This window comes from Calypte anna, chromosome Z, assembly GCF_003957555.1.
Source record: "Calypte anna isolate BGI_N300 chromosome Z, bCalAnn1_v1.p, whole genome shotgun sequence".
In the NCBI taxonomy this organism is placed as follows: Eukaryota; Metazoa; Chordata; class Aves; order Apodiformes; family Trochilidae; genus Calypte; species Calypte anna.
The window spans coordinates 16,788,784-16,812,777 of record NC_044274.1 but is presented as its reverse complement, the minus strand read 5'-3'; the positions used below and the strand labels follow the sequence as shown (position 1 = coordinate 16,812,777).

The following is a 23,994-nucleotide window of genomic DNA, read 5'->3' as shown; positions in this document are numbered from 1 at the left end:
ATTAGTACGTCTCTAAACTTGGACAACAATTCTATATAATTGCATGACTCATAAAAGTGAAATTCATAGTGAGTGTTTTGGGTAGAGTTTATTGACGTCCTTCGTGCTTTCTGTGACATGCTGCTTGCCTCTGGCCATTGTTGCTCACGTGTGGAAGAATGAGCCCATGGGACAGCATCTTCAGTCCATCCCCATGGCCTCGCAGCAACCAGATGAGAGCAGAAAGAAGCCAGTGGGAGAGGGGAGCAACTGCAAGTGGTCCTGCAGCTGCCACACACGTTTCACTCTTTGCAGAGCAGAGTTCTGGTGGATATGGGCTTTGAGTGGCTTCTATGTGTTATGGCCTCCTGGCATTACTGAAAGCATGTGTGGCTGATTCTTCAGAAGATTACTTGCTCTGTGCCCTTTGGAATTTTAGGAGTTTCTTTAATGCTGAGAGGGTTTGGTTGCACGTGCCCAGGCTGTTGATCAGCCCTGTAGCGTCTCCCTCCCCGTCTATGGGCACACAGAGAAATATGTGCTGTTATGGAAGTCTTGGTTTTATTGCCTCATTAGCCAGAGGATCTGTAGTCAGCAACCTAAAATGAAAACAGCTGCCACCTCCAGAGTCACACCGGAGAACCATCTTTTTATCAGAAATAGAGTAGAAGAAACAAAGTATGAGAAAGAATGAGTGGGAATAATATGTGTATGAGTAAATGTAGCCTTGGAAATCTGATAGTTACAGCTCACATTTTGATGATTGGGAACAGCCTTTTACTGAAAGTAGGGACAAAAATTTTAACTGACCTCAAGTTGCAGTGAAGTCAGGCTGATGTGGCGTTGTCTTGCAGAGTAGTGGGTAAGGAGGTGCATCCCTGCAGTGCTTGGTAGATGTATACAAAGTATAAATTGCTTTGCAACAATAACAAAAAAACTATTGACATTTTACCTTGAGAGATTCTCTACATAGCTTCATTTATTCAAGGAGCACAAAGCCTTATTTTAATGATAACAGTAAAATAGAAGCATGGTTAGTTATAAAATTTGAATGAAAGTTTTCAGAGCATAGTGAACACTAAAGGTATGCCAGATTTTTTTAATGTGCAGCATTCCAACTTGAAAAACATTTTTTATACACATTTGAGGCTTATCACACAAATATAGGAGGTTTATCATATAAATATTTATAAGTCATAGAAAGCTCCATCAGTGCTACCTTGCAAGTAAATTTAATCTCAGGTTCCAGTGGGTTTTCATCAGGGTGAAAGACATAGTAATATTTGCATGTGTACGTCTAGGTACTTATGGAAGAATTTTTGTTGTTGCTATGTATATAAGCATTCTGTTATTTTGTCCAGTTCTATGCAACCCACCCATGTTGTCATGCACTCAGGTTTTTAGTTAAGTATATGCCAAACTGCAAGATGTAATTGCAACATATTAGCATGCCTCATTTTTTAAATTATATTTCTCTCCATCTTGAGCTTATGTTTGCCTTATGAATTAATTTTCTGTCTTTTGGACCTGGCGTTAGCTACAAGGAATCTCCCTAATATGGTAGGCTCCACGTTATACATGCAGCTTGCATACATATTTAGAAAATTTATGCATGCATTAGGTTAAAACTGTTTTTCTTCGGGACCTGTCTTCACTCTACGTGTTACACCTGTCATTTATATCTTAAGAGGCTTAGAGTAAGCACTTTGTCCCTCTCTTTTGTCACATGTTTGTGATGTCTCAGTTGAAGCTAATGAGATTTATCTTTTTATGAGCTGTTACGTACGTAGGTTTATATAGAACAGGAGCGTTGGAAGGTAATGGTAACTGTGATGAACACAAAACGTGTTGAATCATACTTAAATGTAATTGATACAGATATATGTATGCAAAATTAACTATATAAATAAATCACATTGGTTTATGTTAAATAGATCAGATACAAATTAGTGTGGGTTTTAATGGATACATTGTGTCACTGGCAGTGTAGGAGTATGAAGTGTCTGTAGTTTTGAATTCTCAAGGTAGACTTATCAGGCTTGTTGCTCAAGATTTATCAGGAGGTTCCCTTTAGTATTGAAATTTTAAAAATTATTTGCTAATAAACAAATAATCAGGTATTTATAATTATGCTGCATACATTCCTTGCAGAAACTGATTTCTTTTTCTCTATATTTTTAAATGTTTTTAGCACTGAACCACAGTCTTAGCTAGAACCGTGTTTCATACATCATTTTGAAATCGCATTGTGGCAACTATTTTCTATTCAAGAAAAACTTTGTACATTTACTCTATTCGTATTACTTGAACATTCACTCTTTGCTTGTCACTAAACAGAAAGAACTGTTTAGTATTAAAATGGTAATTAGTAGTGCCTGTTTTATTTGCTGCATTCCAACAATTTTTGCACTTCAATAAGTGCCCCAAAGGATAATATGGCATAATTGTAGCTTTAATCTAAATAATGCATTTATAATGGCTGAAAATTCTCTTTCTGACAGCAAGTGGTATTCAAACTTTTCTTTTTTTTTAGTTCCCTGGGTTCCCCATAAAGGTAGGTTACAGAGAAATGCTGTAAAAGTCGCAAATGTGTAAATGGATCTTATGAAGAGGAGAGGTGTTGCATAGAAGTAATGGAGTGAAATTGCAGCCACAGTATCTGAATTAGACATTTAGAAAGCGGGACCAAAAGTAAGCAACAAAATATTCTATTGGAAGTGTTTTGATGTCAAATATTGGCCAGAAACTCATTAAGTTGTTTTTCATCTTTACTCCCTATTATGTTTAATGTTGAATAATGTCTCATCCGTTGGTTGTCACTAATTAATTTCTTATGAAATCTGGTTGATTAATGCTAGCTACTGTCATTTCCTTATGTACCCGTTCAAAACACATGTGAGTGAAAATGGGTGTTTAGAGATGTATGTTGTTGTTTTTTTGGGCCCCTTAGGGCCATGTGCTCTTGTCCCCTTTGAGATTTTCTACAAGAACTACAAAAGCAAGCCAGCTGAGTCTGCCTGAGATTGCTGCAGCACTTACCTTCTGGACCTTTATGGCATGTGAGAAGCATTATGCCTTTGCTTGTTTAAGGAAAGCAATTCTGTATATTGATGACAGCCTTCTGTCTCTAGATAATCTAGGATACTACTGCATAGTTTTAGGTCACGTGTATGTTGAACAATTTCCAATTTTCATTATGTTGTTTTGTCCATTCTAGGCCTGGTATAACAGCTGCTTCATAGGGTTTGTTTTGTTTGTTTTTTTTTTACAGTGTTTACGTTTTGTATGCTTGAATGTATAATAAAGTTTGCAGCAGAGGAACTCAGTAAGTGTAACTCAAATACGAGTAACTCAGTTACCTGAGGCACTTTTTTGTTTTAATGTGGAATGTTTTGAAGACCACTGGCAGCACCTATGGAGAAATATACAAGTAAATCTTTTTCTTCTAGACATTAATTGTAGAATTTGTGTCTTCTTTAAAATCTATCTAAATAAAGGCAAATATGTTAATGATTTAGAGTTATATTTTTTTTTAAATCTAAATGTCACAGAATATCTGTGAGTAATCTAAAAGATGATGCTTTGGGGAAGTTGAATTGCTAGTCTTGAAGCTTTGACCTAGGATGTCTGTATCATTAGACTTCTTCATTTTTCTTATTTTTTTATTTTATTTTGACTGAGATGAGACAAAAGCTATTGCTTAATATTATCTCTCTATATATATGCTTATCAGAATTTAGATCTTATAAGGTCAACATTATCCTAGGGGCTGTGAGGGAAAAAAATACTAACTCTGTAATTCCCATTGATTATTTTAGCAGGACTACACATTTTTGAATGTATAATGGCACTATACCTCATCAAAATTAGCAGCAAAATATACTGACTTTTAGTCAAGTCAGTAGCATTTTTTTTTTCTCCATATCAGGTGTCTTGGATTTGAGTATATGGAGGGAACTGTGAATTGAAATACTGTGTAAAGGCACAGGATAGTGAATAAAAGTTTGGATTTAGGATTTGGTTTGGAACTTTCTGTGGCTACAAAGCTAAATAAAAATGTGTAATGCTTGCTAAGTTGCTTAAGCTTTCTTATGCTTACATAAGTTCAAATTTGAGTGGCTCAGTTTTTAGGTTTTCAGCCTGGGATAGCAGAAATTGAGGTGTATGAAATCAGAGGTCGCTTTGCAAGTATTAATCTTTACCTCTTAATTTCTTCCTCCCTGTCTAAGGTTGGTAAAATTGTAATATTTAATTAAAATTTGTCAGCTTTTTTTAAGAGGCTCTGTTTGAAGGTTCTTTAAGAGAGAAGGGTAGAATATGAAAATTGGTTGAGAAATTGATATAATTTCATTGTAAATGGCAGGTATCCATTCTCACCTCTGCTTTGACTTAATGGCATGCCTGAGAGCTGTCTTCTATGTCAACATACAATTTTTGAAAAAGAGGAAACTTTTAACCTACTTTGCAATGTTTAATTTTTAACCTGCAGTAGAGTTCTCGTTAATTGCTTGAAAGTCCTTTAGCTGTCTATTCCCTGGTTCTTTCCCAGAGGCATGATTTAATTTTAAAAATTGTAGTGTATTCAGCTCTAATTATTGGAGGGCTCGTTCTAGACACACAGTAAGGTATGTTAATGACCAAAAACTGTATCAGCAGGAGTCAATGTCAGTGCTGCCTCAAGGACACTGTCATTTAGATTCCATAAAATCTCTGCTAATATCTTTTAATCTGATGATAGTCAGATTGAGGCAAGCTGCATGATATTTTGCATTAATCTTATTGCCTTGTTTTGCAGCACTGTTGGAATAAGGCTGGAGTAAACTTGGTCTCGGAAAATGTTCATTACAAAATAAATGGAGTCGATTCCACAGTACATTTTAAAGAACCCCAAAATAAACCACAAAGCCTCTTGTATTCTAGTGACGTTCCGACAGCTGCAGTTGCAGCTGTAGGATTTCATTCTTGTTTTATTAACTGCTGTGTTGTTTATATGAATATCTACTGAAGCATATTGCTTAACAAATAATACAATACTCTATTGGAATTTAGCATGATGCTGATATTAATAATTTTCTGTCTCTAAAGATGTCATGTTTATGAAAAATTCTTACCGAGGTATATTTTGTTTTCAACTTAAAAGCACAGTCCAAATTAGGTTGGATTTCTTTGGGTTTTTTATCTTGTTAGTTATGGGGAGTTTTTGTTGGTTTTTTCTCTTTTTGGTTTTTTGCTTTGTCTTGTTTTTTTTAATGACATAATTTAAAATAGCCAACATACATAAATATGTAAAAAAATTTGTTTTGACTGCAGGATGGATTTTTTTGTGGGTTTTTTGTTTGTTTTCGGGGGTTTTTTGTTTTGTTTTGGGTTTGGGTTTTTTTTTTTGGCACTGTTACTCTTTTTCATCCAACTATTAGTCTGAAGTCCACGGAACTTTTGTGCTAAAGATCCAACCTATTGAAGGCTTCACAGAAATAAAATATGCCCTCACAACAGCACATCTTCTGTTCCTATATGTAGCATACTGTGGTTGCCTCCATTTCTTTTCTGTCCTGTCAGCATGGTAAAGTATAGAAGTACTGATGTTTTCTTGGCTTGTTCTTTCTTGCAGTAACATGTGAGATCCTTCAAGAAACACCTCTCTTTATGGCATGACTGTGTCAATAGGCAGCATGGCTCTTATATGGTATGATATTAGGCAAATCTGTGGATTGCTGTAAATTCAGGGTAGTTCAGGTCAAAGATATAGAAAATATACAGAACTTCTATGAAGTTGATAGATTAAGACCTACCCAACTCTACCCAGGAGATTGAATAAATGTAGAACCATGGGTAGGCAATCAAGCTTTCCCCTGAGAAGAACTATTGAGAAATTTTCCATCAGGCTTACGAGTGACTTTTGTCTGTCTGATTGTTCCAGGATCACTTACGATTTTTGTCTGGTAGAGAATTTGCTATGAAAACATTAGTATCCCCAGAAAATCTTATTATTGCTTGGCAATACACACTTGTAAGTTTCTGGGTTCTCCAGACACATCCTGGGCTACAGTTTCCTGGGGACTGCTGCATATGGGCTTGTTTGCACTTGATTTCTCAGTGAAGATAACAGCCAAGCTTGTCTGGCACTCTGGTGCACCTTGTCGTTAGTGCCAGACGATCTCAGTAGTAACACAAAGATTTTCTTTTGCAAGTAGGGATTAGTCTGTTAGACACCAACTTGGAAACAAAACATAAGTTGTACACAAAACGAAGTGCATACCTCAAGCTTCAGCTAATAATTGGGTACCTTTCTACTTACCCACCTCGGAAGTATACTTCTGAGATGTCCTGTTTTTCCTAGCTGTGTGTCCAGGGATCTGGGAAACTCTTATCTAGGTGGCTCCCTTAATATTGAATCCTACTTTTTCTGCAGGATTTAGAGCATTCCTTGTAGTCTAATATTTAGGCAGTGAAATTGCGCGATAGATAACTTGCGGTTCAAAATTGAAAGTTGATGTGGTCCCTGATAGGTTTTTTTTTGGAAATACAATTAATTTCATTATATAAATGGAAATGATTCATTTATTTTTTCATTTATTTTTAAATAGTTTTTACCACTGCTATGTAGTTTTCCATTCTCTCTGAGTATGCAAGCAAGGAGTTACTGAACTGTCCAAACCAGCAAGGGGAAGTTAGTTGAGGTATTCTCGATAGTGTGTTGGAGTCTATAAAGAAATGTGTTGTAAAATAAAAAAAATTATATGTATAATTTTATGCACATTTTTTATTTCCCATGACTTGTGCAGACTGGCAGTTTTCTGTTGGGCATTGAAACCTGATGCATTTGAGCATGCTGTTACCATAGACCAAGTAAGAAGATATTCGCTGAAATTGTCCCTTCAGCCCATTTATTAACAGCTTGGGAATTCTAGTGTTGCATACATCTATCGCATTGAAGATATAATTATAGGAAACACACTTCTGTAGTGCAAAGGGAGTGTGGTATCAAGAGTAAGCACTGCCAGATGGTAGTCAATCTAACAGAGCATTTTAAAAGGGTCAAAATAAAAAATGCCTGAAATCCGATGGCTTATTAAGCAATAGACATTGCATGTGTGGGACAAGTGAGAGATAAGCAACCTGTTTTAGGTGCCCACATGACCAAAATTGACTTTTAATTGCATGTATTCAGTCATTAAATATCTGAAATACATGTTTGTTCTAACTGAAAGATTTTTTTTTTTTTAAATTGGGACAGAATGTTAAATGCAGTTATATATTGCTGGGCGTTGAAAAATTGACTAAAATTTATGCATGTTCTTACTGTGTGTTTATTGAGGTGGTGAATTTATTGTGATGACTGATCTCTCTGAAATGGAAGAAGAAATATAAAAATAATTTCAGTGGTTTTGACGTTGAGGAGAAATTTATCCAGGAACTATTAATTGCATTGTGCCATATGCATATTACCTAGCCAGATGCGAAATAAATACAGCAGAAATGACAACTGAATCCAAATAAATGTCTCTGATTTTAGTTTGCTACTTAAAGGCATTACCTATGAATTTAAAATTTCTTGCTTCCCTTTAAACTGTCCTCTGTTCTTTTTTCGTAAAGTTAGATGTTACTGTAGTCTGTCTGCACGCTGTGCTCTGTTTTTCGTGCTATGCAAGCTAATTTTGTTGACGGGATTCTCATCCAGACAGGTCTGAGGAGCACTCCTTCAGTATACTACAACCTGTCAGTGTTACTCAGAAATTTCTACCACCATCATCCTCATTCTTCAGGACTCTATGAATATCTCTTGATGTGACCATTGCTGATAGTGATTTCTAAGCTGCAGACAACTTTTACATTCTGCACCGGCTAGAGCAAAGTTATTCAGCATTGCTGAATAGGCAGCTCATCTTAACATTGTATGTACTTACTGATTTTATGTAACAGGCAAAGGGAGTAAAAGGAATATGATATTTAAATTTGGTTTCATGTTTCCAGTACAAACTTTTCCATTTTTTGAAAGGATTTGAAAACATCAGTTGTACCCAGTGCTCTTCACAGAGTGTGCAGATCTAGAGGATGTTAGATGAAGATCTGAGGTGGCAATCAGGAGGCAGTATATCTTTAGATTTCAGAACAAGCTAGGGACCTAGATACTTGTAAGCATCTGGAATCTGTGCCTGAGCAACTTTCAGAATTCTAGCCATAAGAATGGTAAAACTGATTTTTAACAAATGCTGCCAAGGAGTGCTATGCATTTGCAGAAGTAGTATATCAGAATTATTTGAATATACTTTGTGTTCCATTTCTGTCATATTATATATTTTCATTTGCTGATAAATATCCTTTCTAAGATTATGATGAAAACCTTCTGTTAATAATTTTTCGCCTTCAATTTCTTGCTGTTCTCCACCAATGAAATATTAACATATGTTAATAATCTGTTTAGCTGTTCCAATGTCTTTAGCTTAAACATGTTTGAATAGTTCAGAACTCACTGTCCTTGAAAAAGGAAACATAAATATTTGGCTAAATTAAATTTTGTCTTTCTGAGGAATATTGTCTTGTGGCTAAAACCTCTTCTGTGATCTCCAGAGTAAAATGTTTCATTTGCTGAAAGCCAGAAACCTATTTGTTATATTTAGACAACTTCATTTGAGTGGATGTGAATGGAAGATAAAGATGGTGTTCTATTCACCATAGTAAAGGGAAGCTCTTCTGTTTTGCTGTATCAAAGCAACCGTCATCTGTCTGCATGGAAGTAAATAGCTTCCTTGGTACTTTTGCTGTTTATAGTTCAGGTCAGGGGTCCCTGACCTAAGTTTCTTTCAAGTGCTTATTTTAGGGCTGCTTATCAGTTGCTATGATAATAAGCAACTTGCAAGCAAACACTTTCCACTGTTACCCTTAACCTGCACTGTGTGGCTGATGTCAAAAGCAGGACAGGGGCTGCGTCGTTGTTGAGGAATATGGACTAATTTATTTGAATGCCTGAAAGCATTTTTGTACCAAGAGACTTGAAAGTCAACTGTGAAAAACAAAACAATCTTCCAAGATATAAAGTGGAGACGTAGATTATTAAATAATTCCCTTTTATATTTTTTCTGATAAATATTTATAGGTTGAGGTGATAACAAAGCCTGTGGTTAAATCTGAATAGATTTTCAGATCTTGATATCTTTATCAATCTTTTATTTTTCAGGCTGAAAACTGACATATTTTTCTGAAGCTTCAAGAGACTTCCTTTTTTTTCCTTTTTTTTTAAAAAAAAAAAAAAAGAAAAAGATGACTGTGGAGGAAAATAGCCATTTCATATGATTTAAAACAAAATTCATAAATCAAAACAAAATAATTCGCAAATATATATCAAGCCAATCATCTGCCATAACTCAATAAATACTTCCAACATAGGGTTTGTAAATCTAATACATATTGTTTTTAGAAATGGATCGCAACCATTTAATTCAAAATTTTGTATACCTGTGACAAAATGTAATGGAACTTTTTTTTTAATTACAACCAGGCGATGGATGTGACCTGCAGGACTGCTGCTGGCAAAAGAAAGTGTACTAAAAGGATAAAAGGCCCTACTGTCTGTTAAGACAATCTCTTGGAGTGCTTGGTACTGCTTGCTATCTCCTGTTTTGCAGATCAAAAACTGCCCACTCTATAAATTAAGTATACATAGGTTGTTTTGTAATTTTTTTTGGAAAGTGTTTGGGAATAATCAAGGCCATTTAATTGGAAAAAAATGTCTTTGGTTGCTTATATTGCATTAAATTGCAACAGGGCCATTTAGCTGTCACTATCCATTTAAATGGTTGGTGTTCATAAATGTTAGAGGCAGATTTTACATACCCAGAAAGTCTGTTTTGAATTCCAGGCCTCCACTCTTCAATGAGCTGCTCTCAAGAGCAATTTGTGAAGTTTTGTTCAGGTATGCTTGTATGGAGCTTACTGAGGCATTGGAGGGTGAATATATGGAAAGATGATGAGAAGAGCAGAGGTAAAGCTAACATCATCATAGTTACTCAAGCTAGTAACTAGAACATCTTTGAACATGATGTATTCTCCTTGTTTGCTTTGTTTGCTCTTCTGGCATTTCATTTTTGTTTTAAGTGAATATCAGGTCTATAACACTGCTCTGTCTAGCTGCATAATTAGCTGATTTGTTTTGGCAATGCAGGCAGAGTGATATGCTGTCAAAAGGGTGGTAGGACTGGAGCATACAGTATGCAAATTGGAAAGTTTCAAAGAAATGTTAAGATTAACTTAGCATCTGCTTAAATACTGTGGAAGGGAAATGGCTAGCAGAGATAAAAGCCGAATAATGAAAAAACCCGAGGATTTCTGAATATGGCTGCTGGAAGGAGAAACCTGCAAGAGCTGCATTTTATTTCTGGTAGGGACAGGTGTTTTATTATATTAACTGTAAAATTATGATTTGAAAGATAATGGTAAAATTGAATATTGAACTTCCTATCTTAAGCGTTCTTCCTACCCACATATTTGTGCAGAGGTTATAAGGTATGTCACCCTGTAAATAGGGGTTCATAATAAATATATGTGGAGAAATGTATCACCCTTGTGCCTGGGAAGATCATGGAGCAGATCCTCCAGAAAACAACGATATGGCACATAACAAATAAGGAGGTGATTGGTAACACGCAACAGGGCTTCACTAGAGATTTACTGCTGGACAAATTTTTATGGCCTTTTACAATGGGATAACAGAGTGGGTGGATAGAGAAGAGCAATCGATATCGTCTACCTGGACTTTTGCAAAACATTTGGCACTGACTGCACAATAACAACATCCTTGTTTGATGATAAGTCATGAGTGGCCTTCCTCAGTACTTGGTATTGGGATTGGGGTTGCTGCATCTTTGCCAGCAGCTTGGAACTGAGTGGACCCCCAGCAAGTTTGCTAAAGACACACAGCTGAGTTGTGCACATTTGGAGGGACAGGGTGTTACCCAGAGAGACTTTGAGAAGCTGTAGAGGTGCGCCTGCAGAAACCTCATGAAGTTCAGTAAGGCCAAGTGCAAGGACCTACAAGTGGGTGAGGGCAGTCCCAGTAACAAATTACAGGCTGGGAAGAGGTGGTATGGCCAACAGGTTGAGGTACATGATTCTCCCCCTCTTCTCCCATGAGACACCATCTGGACTACTCTGTCCAGTTCTGGAGCCCCCAGTGTAAGAAAGACATGGAACTGCTGGAGCAATTCTAGAAAGTGGCCACAAAGATAGTCAGAGGGCTGGGCTGGAGCACCTCTCCTGTGAAAAAAGGCTGAGACAGTTGAGTTTGTTCAGCCTGGAGAAAACACCAGGGAGACTTTCAAGTACCCTTCAGCACCTGAAGAGAACCTACAAGAAGAGTAGGAGAGGGACTTTTTACAAGGGCATGTTGTGAATGGATGAGGTGAAATTGTTTCAATGCAAAGCTCCTGTATAACTATGGAGGACTTTATCTGTTTGGTCTTCCTTGCTAGATGGCCTGTAGCAGACCCCCACTATGGTAACATCTACTCCTTTCTTCCCATTAACGCCGACTCATATGCTCTCTGTCAGCTCCTCATTTGAGGAAGATTGAATTGGAAGATGTTGGGTTGTGGGTTTTTATTGTTTGTTGGGTGGTTTGGTTTTTGGGTTTTTTTGGTTGGTTGGTTGGTTGGTTTTTTGTTTTTCCCAGTTCAAGTGTAGTGCCCAGTCTTGCCTTCAGTGAATGTTTTCAATAAATTATAAACAATAAACCAGATTCCTGTAAATGAAAATTTATGTTTGAAGCTGCTGGTCTGAATATACTGTATAGGCATTGTATATGTACTGTATAGTTATATGAACAAAGCCAGTTTTACCTGTGATAATCATAATTAAATTGTTAGTAGTGTACATGTCAAATATCAGAAATCCAGTTCATGTCTTACATGAACCAAGTTAATGCTCCTAGTCTTCTATTTCTATGTCAGAGGTATTCAACTCAGAAAACTAATTGTCTGAAGTCATTTGGTTGTCACAGGGCAGTGTCCTCACCAAAACCAATATCTAAGGTCTATTACTAACTACTGAGCAAAGTCTTTCCCATAACCTCATTCTCCAAAGGTACAGAAAATGGACTTTTCCCTGCTAGCAGAAACTTTAAAGATTGTACTCACACAGAAAATGGACTTTTCCACATTAGAAGAAACTCTAAAGATTGCACTCATAATGGAGAGTTTGAATTGTTTTTTAAAAACTTTAAAGATTAAATTAGGTGATGCCATCTGGATTTCTTGGTTTTGTCAGGGGTTGTGGGTCAAGTTACCTTCCTTTTCACATGGTGTTTTGTTGAGAAGGATTACAGAAGGCTTTTTCTCCCAATTTAAGCCTCTGAATTTTTACTTAGTATGGAGCATCTTAAATGTCATATTTCTAAATGGCACTCTTAAAATTACTGTCACTACAAAATTCTTAATTAATGTAAATGTTCCAGCATGAGAGACTAGATTATTTTGCAGCTGAAATATTTTTAGATCTGTCTCTTTCAAACTTTTTCTCATGCCTCTAAAGTGGTAATTTCTAATTTGAGATTGTGAATGCTTATTTTACAGTGATCCACTATGGAAATTTACTGACACTTAAAGAGTCAGTATGTGGCAATTTGCAATTGGTTTAAGGGCTGGTAATATGATACAGAAACAAATCAGTTGGTTTTCTTACACCTGGTGTTGCTAATGTGGAGAGGCTGTGGTCTGACAGTTCGAACAGAGAGGATGAGTCTGAGAACTATAACATTGCTTGTGCTGTGGCATGTGCTGATGCAGAAGCTATCTTGATAATCTTGACATATATATTTTGATCAGCATCCCAATGTAAAAAGATTCAACTTTTTGACAAGAGAAAACTCATTTATCAGTTGTGAGCCTTTAGCACTTTCTCCTAGCTGGTTGCTATCTGACCAGATCACTATTCTGCTTTTACACTGAGGAACAGGGCTGAAGAAATGAGGAGCTGTGTAAAGATGGGGAAGTGCAAAAGGAGTCTCATAGCTCCACTCACAATGGTACACAGTCCTTGCCCAACATTAAGTAGCAGCAAGGTTTTAATTCTTTATGCTGTAGTTTAATAAGGTTCTCTGGAGGAAGAGCAACTGTAAGCATAAGATGTGTTCAAACAGTTCTCGTAGATGATTATTGGCTAAAACCAAAGAGACTCAATATTAAATAATATTTCCATAGTATTTAAATTTCAATTTTATCTCTCCTTCCTCCCTTCCATAGGCAATGAAGGCCGTATTAGTTCTGTACATTTATTTGTCAATAATCTGAGACTTAATTTGTTAATGCATGTAAAATACTGCAAAAACTTTAGACAGAAGCTGTTGCATGCATACCACAAACTAAAAATCTTCAGATAAAATGTCCACTGCTTCAATAGTAGTTGAATTTACTGAAAATATCAATTTTCTTTAGTCATTTTTCATGGACAGTACTGTTATTTTTCTTTTCCAGTAATCAAGTCTTTGAGTCATTCAGACTTTAAACCTAACCAAATGCTGTAACCAAAGCCTTTTGAAAGTAGTAAATTGCTGTTCATTGGCTTTGCTAGGCTCTGGTCAGGTCCTCGGAGAGCTGCATTTATCTAATCATCTGCCTTGTGCATAGAATCACAGCTGCGCAACACATGGCCAAGCTCCATGGTTAAGTGTCTTTAGTTACCAGATGACATGAAATCTGTTTGAAACTACAAAGTTGTGATCTTTAGATATCTTCTTTGGCTATACAAAAAAGACAATAGTGCTGAATTTTATTAATCTCTCTTGCAATTCCTTTTCTGCTGCCAAGTAGGAAGTTGCATCAGTATTTAAAAAATAACAGTAAGGCACATAAGTTGGATCTCTAAGTATATATACTTGAAGGAACGGACTTCAGTTTAAGGCTGCAATAAAATGAAGATTTCTGATGGTCTGAAAACATTATTATTTTTTTTTTTCATCACGTTTAGTCTGGAGTCAGAATGAAGCCATTAAACTGGAATATTCCCATGCCCAACACTGTTTACGATTAGAATGGGGAAACTGAATTTTCAGAACATCAGCCTTCTGCCTCATTTCAGGCTGACCACTCCTAGGCAGGTATAGAAAGCCTACTACTTCATATAGAAAGTCTACTGCTTCAGCAGGCTACCTAGCTAAGTCAAAGAAAGTTCATTAAACTCAATGGCTTTAAAATGAAAAAGAATTGATGAAATTGTAACCTGAGAAATTGTCATAAGCTTCTGCTTATGAATATCACTGCCTTTCAACTTCACCACTTGAAGGAGTATAGGAGATGTTGTTATTACTCTACTGTGTTCTTTATAGTTGAAAGGCAGAGCCATGAAACTGACTCCATTTAGGCTTGAAAGGTTCCTCATTTGTATGTATTTAACATAAGCTAAAAACTGTCAGAGCAGGAATAGAGGAGATTAAAGAACGTAAATCAATTTCAGGATAATGGTTTATCTTAAAAAAGCCTGACGAATAAAACCTGAAACCGAACCTTTTGTCTTAAAGCTTTTAAAAATTAAGTATATTCAGATGAGGAAAGTTTTGTCCATACAGGACTGCAAAACAGCAGAAGTAACCTGTTTGCTAGTGCAAAACTGGTGAGTGTGAAGAAGTGGCAATTCAGTAGCATTTTAGTGCATTTGTATTATTGTGATCACACAGGTTACAGTAACTTCTAATCTTGGATATTTTAAAGTAAAAAAATTGCTGCTGAGTCAAAATCATGGAAACAATTCACAACAGATCTGCAAGATCTGAACAGAATTTTTTCCATGAAGGATGTTGAATGAAATAGTTATTTTTAAAACAGAAGGAAATTCAGATTTAATTTGTATGCCTTTTTACCAGAAGAAGCATGTTATGTCTAGATCTGTGTATAAGTAAGAGTAAAACAGACCAGTAGAATGAGAATTAATAGCTGGACAGAAGAGAATATATATTTCCAGGCTGTGTGTGGGAAAAAACCCCAAAGTATTATTTTTCAGGAAGTTTTCAGGCACACACACTTGCTCAATCATTGGAAAAATTTTGGTGCCCTGAAGAAAACCATCCCTTCTTCACTCTACTGTCCCTTCCAACGCATTGCAGTAATTATCTTCAAGTTGCAGGTATTTTCAGGACTGTTTAGCTTTGCTCTCTCTTACTAAAAGAATATAGTTGCACAGCAAGAGAAAGATGGCTTGTTCTGTGAAAACCAAATTCTGACATGGTTAATACTAAATTTAGTGCTTGTTACAGTACACTGTCATGAAGTTTTACATTACAGTTATTTCTAAGATTGTTTTGTTCCATAAAGAACATTGATTTCTCTGTTACGTGAACTGATGATCCATGAAAGCAAAAGAAATAAAACTCTGAAGGTGAGATAAAAAAAGTCAGCGTTCATTTCATCAAGCATCTGCTTAGTCAATAAAAATATTTAGCTAAAAAGAAGGCGAGTTTCCCATGGTGAGCTTTTTTACAGCTCCTGATTCCCTGAATGTGTAGACTGAAATCATGTCTCAGATGCACCCAGTTTGAATTAATACCTTTTAAAAAGACTTCCATTTTATAATGTGGCTGATGAGTATGTGTGACTGAGTTTCATGAGGTTTTGCTGACACATTTTGCTCTTTTTATTGAATAGTCAGACTTCTTGATCTTTCGGGAAATTAAGAAAATTTAATCTTAAGCAAAGGCCTGACTGCTCTCTAGCCTCAAGTTACAGCACTCATTTTTTGGAGATGCTGTTCAATCTGCTGTGTGCGTTGCAAGACCACTGGCAACTTCTGCTGGGTTGATCTGGGTGTACTGTAAGGGAAATCAAATATCAAACTATGCTGATTCAAGGACATTGAGACTGCTGTGTCAATGGGAAGAAGACAGGAAATAATAAAGCAAATCTGAATTACTTTTTATACAGAGTATATACAGCAAATTAAGTAACTTAGAGATGAAATGTCCTTCTTTAGGACCAAAGGTCTTAAATGCCTATTAAGAACTCGTTGTGCATAGCATTATTAAGCTTAGTACAAACACTGATTAACTAATACTAAGGCATTTATTACTGTTTGGGAAGGCACTCATTTTGAAGAGGCTGTTCATCCTAGCCAGACAACTAGACAATTTCTTCATCTTGAGGTATTAAGCCTCTGACTCATTTAGAAGCACATTAAAAGTTTCAGGAATAGTTCAGTACAATATGGTGCTAATCTCTACCTTCAGTTAATGGTAATTAGTAGCAGCTGTACTGAGTTAGCGTCAGAGGAACAGTAAGCTGTGTAGCAGTTCACTATGGGACTAAGGTCAGTTCTTGCATCTCATTATGAGCTCTAAAAGATCTCATTACCTTCAGGAGTCATAGGCTTACCTCTTCCTTTCTTTTTGTCACATTTAGTGATACCTCATATAAATCTGGAACTCTTGAGATTCTAAGCCTTAAATTTATAACCATCCTCACTGGTGGGCTGGTGTTGCAAGAATAAATAAATAATGCTAAATATAGTTTGAAACAAAGGGCTACATTTATGTCTCAATCAGCATCTCCTTACACTGTCTTGTGAAGCTTCTCAGCTAGCTTCTCTTGGTTACATGAATAGTGGGATGTTCTGAACTGGTAGGCAAAGAACGCATTGTATTACTTTTCTTTACAGGTCACAGAAGGGCAGTACATGGAATAGCATCTAGTTTTCCTCACCTGAAAGAAAAATACTATTGAGCGTGGCCAACAGAATGGCACTTGGCAACATCTTCATCAAAATGTCTGATTCATTTCTAAATGAGAAATAAATCATAATCTAATAGGAGTTTTTCCTACTAACCAAACAGCTTATACTGTATTGTTGGCTGAAATCAAAATACAAAACATACCCTCTCATAGTTCTTAGCAGTCAATCCTATTTTGTTACTTAAACCCTGACATTTCTGACATTCAACATGAGGAACTTTGATGTCTGTTGGATAATCACAGTACCTAATGATCCCTTAAGCCATGGACTGCTGTAGGATAAAACCACCTGGTTCTGTGTTGGGCTGGCTGGGTGGCTGCTTGTGCAGCTTGGGTTTGCCTTTGTTGCGTAACTGCTCCCCAGGGTGGTGAAAGGGAAAGGTCAAACTGAAGTCAAACAATGCTTGGCTTAGGAGTGAACCACAGACACAAGTACTCTTCTGAATGTTTCCTAAATGGTGTCCAGTATTTTCAGAATTTCTTGGAGACATTCTCCTATAAGAATTTTTTAAAATATTGTAGCATTGTAGAAGTATTTGAGGTGACTATACCTATAGAATACATTAGCAGTGATAGATGAATTTAGTGATTCCTTCTGTAGTGTTTTTCTAGATTATTGAAAAACCATCTAGCACAGCAAGAAGACTATTACATGAATTTTAAAAGATAAGAGAAATTTCAAAGTTTCTACCAGATGAAACAAATATGGTGAATACCATCACATGTCAGGCAAAAATGCGTACAGCCCAGATAAAACTGAATATTTATAGCACTTGGTAGTCATATTTATTGTGAGATTGAAAATGTGTAAAATATGAATCACATTGCAGTACTCTGAGTACCAGTTAAAGGCTCTTTGCCATCTACATTGTCTAGTGTTAGTCAAGCCTAATCTGTGTAGGTTTATCTTGGAAAAATATTAATACTGGAAGTTCTGACACCACTCTCAATCTTACTCTATTTTCATGGATAAACATGAAACAAAGGGAATTTATAAAAATGGATCATTTGCTGAACACAAGAAGCAATCTCCAAAATCTAATGTAATCCATATGGTCTGTGCAAGTGTAGCAAAAGCTAAACTCATGGTTCTGAAATATTTTATGACCAGTCAAAAATTATTATAATTACAATTACTATTGTTAATAATAATAGCAATAACAAATACTTCACACTTTTAGCAATATGAGGGTGTTTGTTGCATGCCAGGAGGATGGTCACCGTATGATAAAAGTGGCCTGGAATTCAGTACTGAAGCGGTGCTCTGGTGGCATATCCACCACATACATTCCACTACAATGGAAAGTCAGAGCAGGGAAATAGCTGGGGATCCATTGCTGTCTCTAGTCTTCTAGAAAGACTAATGAGTCTGTGGGGAACTGTTGACAGGTTTCTGTGCATCTCCAAATGAAGTTCAGTTAAACAGATCGTGTTCTCATGCAGAGCAAGATTTCATGCTCTGGGTTTAGGCTTTCTCAAGTTCATTTTCAGTTCTTTCATTGGACAAGAATAAGTTTCCTTGACAATTTAAGATTTAGGATTTATTAGAGTTTTTTTTCCCCAAAATCCATTGTGTGTTTACTACCATCCTCTGCAATACTTTCATTGGGATAGATGTATAATCGAGGTAACAGGTGCATTTACTCACCATGTCTATAATAGATATTAAAGTTATGAATCTCGCTTTCTATCATCTGTACCAAGCACTGTTAGCATCATTCTAACAGTGCTAGAAGGGACCCCCTAGGTCTTTCTGGAGGACAACAGTGGAATGCAGTACTCATTTTAAACCGCTAAAGTTGGAAATATTATTGCTGAAACTTCTTAGCTGTCTCTGAGAGAAGATAGACTGTGAGGTTGTAAAAATGCATGAAAGCTCAATTCAGGTTGTAAAATTGGATTAAGTTTTGATGCTACCTAATTTTAGTTTTATTTTTTTGCTTTTTTTTCTTTTCCTGTAATTTATTCCAGCACTGTAATTGTATGAGTACATTTACATTTAATATTTTATCTGTAAGATATTTGTGTTTCCATTTCAAGAGAACTGTTAAAAAATTGCTAAAGTATTTCTGGTTGGCACCAGACATTAGTTTTAGTTATATAAATCCACTGATAGGTTTTAACAGGAGTCTGGATAAGTCTACTGAGTGCCATACATGCACACCTTTCAGATACACTATGAAATAATAAGCCATAGTATTGTCTTTATCCTAGATGCTTTTCTTGTGAAGGAAGTCTCATAATAAAATATAGTGTTCACTTTGTCTTATCTACTGACTGTGAATATTTTGAATTAATTGAAACTGTGAGAGTTTTCTTAGCATTAACAAAAGTATTTAACCATCTCAAAGATAAAGTTGGTGACATGATAGGAACCATTTTTCTAAGTATGTTTTGTCACATTTTATCAATTATTCTTTTTTCCTTTCTATTTTAGGTTTTACTGGGACTTAATCATGCTCATAATGATGGTTGGAAACCTTGTCATTATACCAGTTGGAATCACATTCTTCACAGAACAAACAACAACACCATGGATTATTTTCAATGTGGCATCAGACACTGTTTTTCTATTGGACCTTATCATGAATTTTAGAACTGGGACTGTAAATGAAGACAGCTCTGAAATAATACTGGACCCTAAAATCATTAAGATGAATTACTTAAAAAGCTGGTTTGTGGTTGACTTCATCTCATCAATACCAGTGGATTATATCTTTCTCATTGTAGAAAAAGGAATGGATTCAGAGGTATATAAGACAGCAAGAGCACTTCGTATTGTGAGATTTACAAAAATTCTCAGCCTGTTACGTTTATTACGCCTTTCGAGACTGATTAGATACATACATCAGTGGGAAGAGGTAAGATTTGTATAGTTACCATTTGCTGAAATGTTGTTCCTACAAAAATCTTGTCAGGTCTCTCCAAAGAACTACACAAGAACCAGAATGAATTAAAGAGTTTTTACTTACCTAGATTTACTGTCTGCGAGTATTTGGACCAAAAATGGTTTGGGACCATCAGCACAATAAGCATGGATGAGCTTCTGTTAACAGTATCAGAAATTCTTCTAACCACATAAATCTACTTTTGAGTTTTGTGACTAGCCCTCAAACTTACTAAGTTAATAATATTCTTGTAATTGCGAAGAACTTAAAATACAAGTTTTTATGAAGCAGTTTATAATTAGGTAGATTTCATAGATGTCTTATTGGTTGAATGCTGCATTTAGTCTTCAAAGATAAATGAGGCATTTTAAATTAAAAATAGTTGAATCAACCATTAGGTGGAACTAGAAGTGACCAGAGGATGTGATCTGAACCAGCAATAGCTGGTGTTTGGTCCAGATAATCTTTAACTAATAGCTTCTTAATGTAAAGTTCACCTTTGATTCCACTAGTAAAACTTGTGACCATTTCTTATATGATACTTTATTTGACAAGTATTGATAAAATAAGTGGAATTCATCTTCTTATGCTTGATAACACATTACAGTGCTCTCCCAAAGTTTTTGCTCTCTCACAGTTTTCAGGAAGATTGAAGAGGGTCATAGGTTTTGTTGTTTTTTTACAGGTTTGTTTTTTTTTATCCCATAATAAAGCAGCAAGAAGCTTCTTGCCTATTTCTAAAAAAGAGTTCTGAAGACTGTGGTAACATGCAATCTAATATTTAGACTGTATTGGGTTCTGATAAATCCCAAAATTAAATGGCTTGAAAAAAATATTTGGATTCAGAATAGTCAGCATTATGTCAAAAATACTGAGAGGACAGCCAGCAAACTCATTCTTCATTACCCGCCAGGAGTATATTTCATGGAAAACAGAGGAACAGACCAGACTGTGCAATAAGGCTGTTATCCCACTGAGGTATTTGTATGTCCTCTAACAGAAAAGGCAGTCTCAAATTGTTTGAGATTTTTCTGCTTTTATTGTCACCTACCAGGACTTCAGTTGTTAGTAACAACTTTAAGATGAGCAGGTAAAAATTTAAAAGATTTTTATATGATGCTGATCAAACATGCTTCCTTTTCTTTCTTTATGTTCCCATCATTTAGACAAACTAGATCAAGAGCAAGCTTCTGACAGCCACAAAGTGGTATTGAGTTAGATAATGTATAAAGTGCCAAAGGTTTCTTCTTAACTGTTATGAGGGAACACAGCTATAGCCTGAGGTATGATGTATATGAAATCTGATTAATATATCAGTCTGATGATAATAGCTTTTCCAAATGAATGACTTAGTGGAAAGGTGAAGAAACATTTTAACAAAGGGGAAAAAAGATATGTTGGCAGGAATTAATTTACTGAATTTGAAAATTCAAATCCACACTGTCCTAAACATGCATTTAGCTACAATATCCATTATGTATAATACAATATTCCAATATATACGATATATATACATATATACAGCACTACATAATACAATATCCCAGTCTTTTACAACTCAGTTGTTAATAAATAGATTATATGTTACTTAAACTACATTAAAAACTATAACATGAAAGAAAAAAATGCTATTTAAATTGATGATTTTAGAAATAATATTTTTGCAGTAATTTCTGACAATGAGTTTGTTCTGGATTTTTTTTAAAGTTATTGTTATTCTTAGTTGAATATGGTCATAGCTGAATAATTAAAAATAAGAGGTGTGAACAAGGAATAAATGCATTATTACCTTTCAGATGATATGCCACTTTGATTTACATATGTCTGCGTTATAAATTTACTGATTCTTTCAAAGCAGAGTATTTTTCAAAGCTTCTTAAAAACAGACTTCGATTGATTTGCTCACAGCTGTTATAATCATAGGACAAGAGCTAGTAGATCTCTGAGTAACTAGAAGTGGTACTTCTAAAACCGCACTGTAAGTATTACTCCTGAGATGTCAAGTATGTAGAATTAGAACCAATTTTAAAGGGCTAGAAATCTTATTGCAAGATGTGCAATAAAAGTTATGTTTAAAAAAAAAATCTAGTAAAATATGTATTAATTCTAAATTGCAGCCATGTCTTATTTTGTGTTGACTTGCACTGAAATCTGGTTTTTAGTTTTCTAAATATTTTCAAAGTTCATGAACCTATTTGAGCCTTGATATCCATTCTAGCTCTTGCTAAAGCTCAGGGATTTAATTTAACATATTTCTGAGCATATAACACGTGTCTTATTCTACTTAGAACTGTTTCATTTCTAATAGTTACAGTAATGCTGTTTCAGAAAAGTTCATAAATACAAGTTTGCTTGAATGCTAAGTCTTATTGAAGTGCTTAATAATGAAGTAAGAGTGTAAGAGCTTTGCCAAATGAGATTCTGAATTAACAATTTCATCTGCTCCTTCCACACTACTGATCCCAATTATCATAGATTGCCAGTAGGTGTCCTCTCCTTGTTGGGCTGCTGTTGCCAACAGTATGAAACCACATATTATGTGTATATGATGTTGAGTCATTATTGTTGCCCAAATAAAAATACAGTAAAAAAATACTTGTGTTAACTGGACAACAGATGAGAACTCTTATTTCAGTAGCCTGCTGTTTCTGTGGTAGGTATACAAATTACTTTTGTCCCTTACAGAAAATCAAACCTCTTTTTCTTTCCTGTACAGCCAGGTGAAAAGTCAAGGATTTTGATGTCTCTTTGTTTTTTTAACACCAATTGGGAAATTGTGTGAGAGGGAAGAGACTATGAGTTTGGTGGGTAGTTTGGATGAAAACATATATCTTTTTTGACTGGATTATAAATTTTATTTCATATTAACAGGTGTGTCTACAAGTCATGAAGTTTTCTTGTCAATTATGTTATTATACAATTTAACATAATTTCTTAATTAAAGGTCCCATGGAAATGGGAAATGACAGTAATTTTTTTTTCTCTTCATTCAGCTTTAATTCCGTGCTTCAAGAAGATCATTTAAAACATATTTTCTAAGCTCTGTATAGCTGTTTCAGGTAGTGATATACTGCAAATAAGCAGGCTAGTATAGACTGAATGGGATTTTAAAAATAAATTAGCTTAAAGTGGGACACCAGCTTTTATGCCTATTACAGATGCATCAATCAAATATGAGTTGTCTAGCTCATAGGGAGTGAGGGAAGAAAAGTTATTAATTAACTATGTGGGAAGTAAGATGTAGCAGGGTCCACCTTCTCTTCCTAGCACAAAATCTGGGAATTCTGCAGCAAAGCATCTGTCTTGGTGTCTTCTACCTTCCTACTTCTAAGAAGACTGAATAAGGTAAAATCCCTATTTCTTGACAGTTTCTACAGGAAGGAAACATAAAAGCAAGTTCTGCGTACTTGTGGAAAGTCGTGCTTGGAAAATGCCTCATATATAAATTAGTAAATTTGGCTTCTCCCACATAAAGTCTGCGTCTGAGAGCAGATTGTGTGAGTCAATGAGAAGTATCAGAACCTAAGCTGTTTGGCACTTCTTTGTTTTTTTGTTAGTTTTGTTTTTCCCCAGGAAGTGTTCCTTCACAGGACTAGGTAAATGTGCAAACCAGTTATTCACATTGCTCTTTACTGTGCAGATACTTGCTTGCATGTATATGTCTTGCACATCTGACTTCCATTCTGTACTGGGCTGTATATCAGACACCTGCTTGACTGGCCTGGAGTCTCCTCCATGTTCAGCAGTCTTCCCAACAGATGAAGCTGTTGTCATGTGTGCTTGACATGTGCTTACTGGCTTTACCTCTTGCGAAATTATAAGGGTAAAAAACCCCATGCTTTAAGCTGTTATTTGAATTAAACAATCTAAAAGTTCTCCTTGCTCAATGTAGCTGTGGCAGAAGAGGAGCTCTCTACCTTCATCAGGGCAGTGGGTTGCTCACAGAAGCAGGTTGCTCATCTCCATTCCCAGAGGGAATTAATTCCCTTTGTGCCTGGGGGTTGTGCTGGCTTTCAGTTCATTAGTGGGCAGGATTTGCAGTGGTCATATTTGGCTCTAATTCAGTTGGAATGTTGCTAATAGATTGTCTATAATAGCAGCTGAGAGCAAGGTATTTTATCTGCAGACTCTGATCTTTTGGAGCCAGGATCTTTTCTTTCTCCACTTAAAATTATGGAGAATAAAGGTGATTTCTTTGATACTGTTGAGGGTGTTGATGCTATATTATGATAGTGTAGTTCTAGTTTGCTGAACATAATGTGGTTGTATAGATAAATCTGATAATATAGAAAAGATACATAAATACCTAAGTTCCAGAACAATGCTTTAGAGAATAGGAAAGAGTATGTGAATCAAGATATTTAAAAAGATTTTTAAAATCTTTCTCATAATATACATATATGCAAGTCTCAGTGCTT

At 35.7% G+C, this 23,994-nt stretch overlaps 1 protein-coding gene across 1 annotated transcript in view; it reads left to right on the top strand.

Moving 5' to 3' along the window:
- HCN1 (hyperpolarization activated cyclic nucleotide gated potassium channel 1) overlaps positions 1-23,994 on the top strand; it is a 176,337-nt gene that overhangs the window by 3,420 nt on the left and 148,923 nt on the right. Inside the window, exon 2 of the mRNA XM_030467389.1 lies at positions 19,126-19,549. Within this exon, the coding sequence (XP_030323249.1) occupies positions 19,126-19,549 (424 nt within the window). The remainder of the gene's footprint in view (positions 1-19,125; positions 19,550-23,994) is intronic.